Source organism: Triticum aestivum, chromosome 5B (genome assembly GCF_018294505.1).
Source record: "Triticum aestivum cultivar Chinese Spring chromosome 5B, IWGSC CS RefSeq v2.1, whole genome shotgun sequence".
Lineage (NCBI taxonomy): Eukaryota > Viridiplantae > Streptophyta > Magnoliopsida > Poales > Poaceae > Triticum > Triticum aestivum.
This window is the reverse complement of record NC_057807.1, coordinates 65,288,116-65,294,829: the sequence shown is the minus strand read 5'-3', so window position 1 is coordinate 65,294,829 and position 6,714 is coordinate 65,288,116. Positions and strand designations below refer to the sequence as shown.

The window sequence follows — 6,714 nt, the reverse complement described above, 5'->3', positions numbered from 1 at the left end:
GTCCTGCCTGCTTCCATGCCCTTGCTTCGTTATCAATGCTCTTTAGCACCTCTCGCGTGGATGGCGCCTCCCCGTCAAAGACCACGGCATTTCGATGGATCCACAGCTTCCATAGGACCAAGATAAAGATCGTCCTAGCCAATTTCCGGTGATGCCTGGTGTCGTCCTGCCTGATGCACCACTCCGGGAGCGACTCCATCGCCGTTGGAGCACTTTCTGGCCGTCCCAAGGCCAGGCACACCTTGCTCCAAACCTCTCGAGCGAAAGCACATCCGATCATGATGTGAGCGATAGTCTCCTCGTGCTGGCCACAGAAAGGACACGAGCTTTGGTGAGGGAGGCCCCTCCTAGCCATGCGGTCGGAGGTCCAACATCTATTTTTCATGGCCAGCCAGACGAAGAACCGAAGCTGTAAGGGCGCCTGCGACGCCCACGTGAACTCTGCCATTGGAGCAGTCTCAAGCCCCGCAAACTTGGCCGCGTATGCCGATCGCGCTGAGAACCTGCCATCCTTCTCCCACGCCCAAAGAATCTTGTCCGGTGCGTCCTCATCGAGGGTCACACCCTCAACCCGCTGCCATAATGCCAGGAACTGTCCGAGCATGCCTGCCGAAAGTTCAGGCCCAATGTCCGCCGCCCATGCATGATTCGTGAGCGCATCTGCAACTGTTCTTGAGGACCTCGCATGTCTCGATACCTTGGAGTAAATCATGGGTGCCAGGTCCTGGACTCTGAAGCCGTCGATCCACTTGTCTTCCCAAAAACGTGTGTCTTGCCCATGCCCTACTGAAGCTGTTGTCGCCGCACGAAAGAGCGCCCTTGACTCTGCTGGGATTGTGATTTGGAAATCTGCCCATGGCCTAGTATGATCTGTACGTTGTAACCACGGCGTCCTGGCCATCATCGCGATGTTCAACCATCTCAGATTTGGTATGCCGAGTCCTCCTGCCCACTTAGGGCGGCAAACCAGATCCCACGCCACGGCGCAATTACCACCGCACGCGTCCATCTTACCACACCAGAGGAAACCCCGACAGATCTTCGTCAGGGCGGTGAGGGTCTTCGGAGGTATGTTCATGGCGAGCATGGCATGAATTGGGATTGCACATAGTCCAGAGAGAATGAGGATGAGCCGTCCACTTTTTGGTAAGGTAGCGGCCTTCCAGTTGGGCAGGCGGCTAGCGAATTTCTCCACCAAGTAATGGAACTGTGCCGGGGTGGCCTTTCTGATTGAGAGCGGTAGTCCAAGGTACTTACAAGGGAAAGATGCCTTCGTGCAGTCTAAGGATGTGCAAACTGCCTCAAGCTCCTCCGTTGAGCAACGGATAGGTAGTGCCGCACTCTTAGCAAGGTTCACCACAAGGCCTGAGGCAGCCCCAAACAGCTCCAGGATCTTTCTGCAAGCTCTGATTTCCTGAGCCACGGGCTTGAAAAACAACATGACATCGTCGGCGAACATGGACAATCGCTGGTGCACTCCATTTGCAGCAAGGGGGGCAAAGATGCCCTGATCCGTGGCCTTGCTGAACAAGGCTTGTAGAGGCTCCATACAGAGGATGAAAAGCATGGGGGAAATCGGATCTCCTTGTCTCAGCCCACATGCATTATATATCGTCTCATCCGGCACCCCGTTTACCGCAATTTTCGTCGTCGAGGTGGCAAGCAGTCCACATATCCACTCGGTCCATCTCCTCTCAGGAACTAATTAATTGTGGTATATTATGCACAATAGCAATAGCATTGCGCTAGCACCGTATTGTGGATCATGGTAATCTAGTTCCTCTTAACAAGTTTTTGTATGTGTTATACATTATCTGTATAATCAATTAATTTTTTAGATTTTATATCTATTCTCCACCACAGATTATAAAATAAGTTAGCATATAATACTCCATCGACAACAAGCTGAGTCTAAGGCGCCTAAACAAATGAATAGCTCTAGAGAACAAATCAAAAATATTAGCAGAGGGGCTAAGGCGCAAAAGAGGCTGGCCATGCATTATCATGGCCCTATTATTCTACACGCCCACACCAACACCCTCGCTGCCATTATTATTTCTGCCTGCCCCCCTCCCTCCTCTCTCACTCTCTTTATCTATTTCCATCCGCATTTGCATCGCTCGCCTTTCGCATTGCAGCCTCTCAAAACAGCCAAACCGAACCCCAAAAGCTCGCCGAGAAACGCAGAAAGGAGCGAAGCAAACCAAGCAGCAGCAGCAGCGGAAGAAGAAGAAGAAGCGAGGAGCTGAGCCAGCTAGCAATGGCGGCGGACCTGGGCTTCGAGGCGACCGAGCTCCGGCTCGGCCTGCCCGGCGGCGGCGAGGGGGAGGCGAGGAGCTCCTCCGGCAAGAGGGGCTTCGCCGAGACCATCGACCTGAAGCTCAAGCTGGAGCCGGCCGGCGAGGAGGCGCCGGCCGAGGAGGATCGGGCCGACGTGGCCGTGGTCGCCGCCGCGGCGGCAGAGAACCAGGAGGAGACGGCGACCGACGCCGGCGGAGGGAAGATGAAGAGGTCGCCGAGCCAGAGCAGCGTCGTCACCACCGCCGCGCTGCCCGACCCCGCCGAGAAGCCGCGCGCTCCCAAGTACGTGCATCTCCATCTCTATCTCCACTCCACCCATCTCTCTGCTACGCTCTGCTCTGCATGCAGCTCAGCTCTGCTCGTCTTAAGCTCTTCGTACCGCAAGCTTTCAAAAAACAAAACAAAACATAAAAACGCGAGCCTAACTAACTAGTTTGCGAGCAAAACCAACTTGATTAACGGGCAGTTAACGGCATGAGTCGCTCTGCTTCTCTTGCCATGATCGATCTAGCTTAGCTTGTACTAGTCCATGCATGTTCAATCACGGCCGGTGATCATCAGATCGAGGGCTGATCATGGATGAGTAGAGAGGAGATGATGGGTGAGATCTACGGAGAGATTCATCCATCCATCTCCATCTGCAGCGGCAGCAGCGGTAGCCAGCAGAGAGACAGCAGCATGTTACGTGTGGGGCAGTGGGGGACAGTGCCTAGTGCCGACACGATAAAAGAAAGCCACGCACACTGCACTCCACTGCACTGCTGCCCCTCCCTCCCTCTCGCACGGTTTACTTTTTTGGTCCACGTCGCCATCATCCCCATATCACTCGTATCCTGTCCTCACGCTACAATGGCAAGGAGAAAGATAATAGATTGTCATATTGCCCATACTGCCCCTTCCCGGCCATGGCATTGGCATCCACTGTATCAAGATATGGCATGGCCCCACCTTGTTGGGTTCGGCGTTCTAGATCTATCTGCCCCCGATCTCCTCCCTCTTGTACAAATCAAGCTGAAACTTATCACATTCTATATATATTCTGTGTCACTTTAGACCTTTAGTAGATATATATAGTATGAAGAAGAAGAAAAAGGTAGGTAAAAAGTAACCAACATGCAGTAGTTTTTGTTTTTATTCATCTGAGTAAACAGTTGAAAATGTGCTGTGGAGATGTATGTGCCATGTGTGGATAACAAAAACGAGAGGACAAAGGTTGCATGCATGTCATGCGTTGCCACAAAAGTTTTCATTTCATAGAAGAGCGAAGAAAAGGGGGAACAAAATGGATCTGAATTTATATATATTTGCAACCCATGGATCATGAAAGAAACCCATGCATCTGTGTATGTTAGTTTAACATAACATGTTTAAAACTAACCAAATCGTTTGGGTGGTTAATTTTATCCAGGGCGCAGGTGGTGGGGTGGCCTCCGGTCCGGTCGTTCCGGAAGAACATCCTGGCGGAGAAGTCGTCGCCGGCGGCAGCGGCGGCGTTCGTCAAGGTGAGCATGGACGGCGCGCCCTACCTGCGCAAGGTGGACCTCAACATGTACAAGACCTACCAGGACCTCTCCAAGGCCCTCGAGAAGATGTTCAGCTCCTTCACCATCGGTATGCATGCTTCTTTTCTACATATCTCTAACACAATACTACATATTTCTCATGCTACCTCGGCCCGTTCGGAACACCGAAATTTCACGCGAGCGTATATATAAGTGTGTAAAAAAGTCAAAAAAAAGTGTGCATATTAGACCGCTGAATTTTCTAGAACTGTGTTTCCTAAACCCTAGTCCCATTTATTTATTACAAGATTGCTATCTATCTAGCTTTTGTTTTCTATCTACTCCCTCCGTTCCCAAATACTTGTCTTTCTAGGCATTTCAAATGGACTCAACATACGGATGTATGTAGACATATTTTAAAGTGTAGATTCACTCATTTTGCACCGTATGTAGTCACTTGTTGAAATCTCTATAAAGACAAGTATTTAGGAACGGAGGGAGTAGTATCTAGCTGTAGTGTTCCTGAACTTTTATACACAAAAAAGATCAGAACATATTTATGAAGTTACTGGCTATATATGGTACATGCATGCATGACTTGCGTATATGATTGCACTTCCATTTGCATGTATGGTGGTGGTCACCATGTGGTTTTGCCAGGGTGTGCATGATTTGCATCGATCCTATTCCTTGGTAGGTGTCTTCCCTGTCTGTGGCATATTGTCCTTGTCTCTCTACCATATGTACACAACAGCTAGCAAGCTCATGATCATGATCATGGCATCTGCTCACTCAGCTAGCTATCTTTGGTTGGTTCATGATTAGCATGAGTCGTTGTAACTTGATACCCAGTAAGCAATAATCCAACATGTTGGAGCGTGCATCTTGAAAAAGATGCAACCAATGGTCGGTTTCCCAAAAACAACAATTATTGGTTTTTCTCTGTTGTGGTGATTGTAGATTTGTGGCCCGTTGATTTGATACGGAACTTTATTCGGCACTTCTCGTTGTTAACTAGTAGACCATAACAACTGCTCTGAACTAGCAGTACGTATTTCCCAAATTACTGTTGGTGCTCTGGAATTAGATATTAATCCCAGTGTACGTGCTGTCACACTTCAGGAAACTGTGGAACTCCAGGGATGAACGGCATGAACGAGAGCAAGCTGATGGATCTTCTCAACGGATCCGAGTATGTTCCGACGTACGAGGACAAGGACGGCGACTGGATGCTCGTCGGCGACGTCCCATGGGAGTGAGTGTTGCATTCTTGATTCTCCATATGCATAATGCTCCATTTGTGTACTTTATTTCAAACATCTGAAGTACTACTCTGAATCTTTGGTAAGCACTGGCCTGATGTAACGCTCCGTTTTCTAAAATTTCAGGATGTTCGTCGAGTCATGCAAGCGCCTTCGGATAATGAAGGGATCAGAAGCTATTGGCCTTGGTCAGTAGATCTCTCTTAAGTTTCAGATCAGCGGATGAAATGCTTTTTTCTTCTAGAGGTTTTGTTAAGTTTTGGGGTGACTTTTGTTTTGATTGTGAATTGTTTTGTTTTATTTTGAATTGTTTCAGCACCAAGGGCGATGGAGAAATGCAAGAACAGGAGCTGAGGAGAGGATGCACTAAATGTTATGCAAGAATCAAAATACCTATATAACCTTGCTTGCTCATCCCTGTATCATATTCTCTGTCCTAAGTCTAAGTCTGTATCTCCTGATCAGTGAAGTCATTTTGGTTTGTGATCTTCTCTTTTCCAGTCAGTCAGTCCCAAGTCTCATCTTGTTATATACATAAGAAAGAAGAAGCCAAGAACATGTGAGATGTATCTGTACCTGTCTGCCACATAATTGTGTCTTCTCCTTTTTGCTCTGTTTGTTCTTCCTTTTTTTTCTCTTCTTATGTCTCTTCTTGGCACAAAATGCAAAGGCACCCTATTTTTCCTCTTGCGGTTTGTCCATCAAAAGTTGTTTAATTATCAGCATGGTGTGACTGTCAACAGAACATATATTTATTGCAAGGTGTTAAATGTTAATTGTATTGTATTATGAGCTTGCATGGTGCTTCCTTTTGACATGATTTATTCTGGTGTTGTAAACTTATAATGGTGTTCCACTGAATCATGAGAGGATTCAATGGTAGAGTAGAGATGCTTTGCTCTGTGGTGCATTGTCGACATACAAATCAATGTGTGTGTCAACATGGCTGTCCATGTTTTTTTTATATGTGGAGCCAACTGGGAGGGGAGAGATGGACAGAGGCATCCCATGTGCACACTTGATTTTCATATGCCAATCACTAGCTCTCACTACTATTATGAGGCATCACACTTTGCTGCATCTTTTGCTGTCATGTACTATTATTATACATGCCATTGTTTGGTGCATTGTGCCCTGTGTCATGATAAAGGGTGCAGGTTTGGACAAAGTTGAGCTGTCCTTTCCCTGTTTTCTAGAGAGGCCCAACAAAAGAAAAACATGAAGTGCTGGAGGGTGTTGCCATGATTTCTGGGAACTTTCAGCTGTACCTTCCTAGCCATGAGTATCTCCCCCAACTAAAGGTGACTTTGCATGTTAGATTAAGCAAAACATATTTCCCTTTGGAGATCATGTCCCCCTGTAATGATGCCAGCCTTGAGTCTTTTCAAGTGCACATTGTCCTCCTCTCAAGGCAATCTTGTGTTGCTTCCACCAAGAAATTGCTCAGTAAAAAGGGGTCACTATGGATATTATTGTTTCTTACCGGCCATGGGTCATCTTTTGAGTAAATAGATAGTTTGTCTCTTAAGGTTGCAACATGTAGTACAAGATGTTTAGCATTCATCAACAATTTACTATCAGAGCATGAACTGCTTCCATGTTCGCAAACTACAACCGCTTTGGACCAAAGCTTTACGGACTCGGAACTG

At 47.6% G+C, this 6,714-nt stretch overlaps 1 protein-coding gene across 1 annotated transcript; it reads left to right on the top strand.

The window, feature by feature from the left end:
• Positions 1-2,067: 2,067 nt before the first annotated feature.
• On the top strand, positions 2,068-5,854 carry LOC123110437 (auxin-responsive protein IAA30). The gene is made up of 5 exons (XM_044530942.1): positions 2,068-2,583; positions 3,710-3,912; positions 4,926-5,058; positions 5,192-5,253; positions 5,382-5,854. Exons 1-5 carry the CDS (start codon positions 2,261-2,263, stop codon positions 5,417-5,419), a joined length of 759 nt encoding a protein of 252 aa, XP_044386877.1. The 5' UTR covers positions 2,068-2,260; the 3' UTR covers positions 5,420-5,854.
• Positions 5,855-6,714: the final 860 nt, after the last annotated feature.

Excerpts from the sequence above, each read along its gene's own strand:
- LOC123110437 (XM_044530942.1), top strand. The coding sequence starts at position 2,261 with ATGGCGGCGGACCTGGGCTTCGAGGCGACCGAGCTCCGGCTCGGCCTG. Across the intron at positions 5,059-5,191 it reads GTCGGCGACGTCCCATGGGA|GATGTTCGTCGAGTCATGCA; the intron begins GTGAGTGTTGCA and ends CTAAAATTTCAG. Across the intron at positions 5,254-5,381 it reads ATCAGAAGCTATTGGCCTTG|CACCAAGGGCGATGGAGAAA; the intron begins GTCAGTAGATCT and ends GAATTGTTTCAG.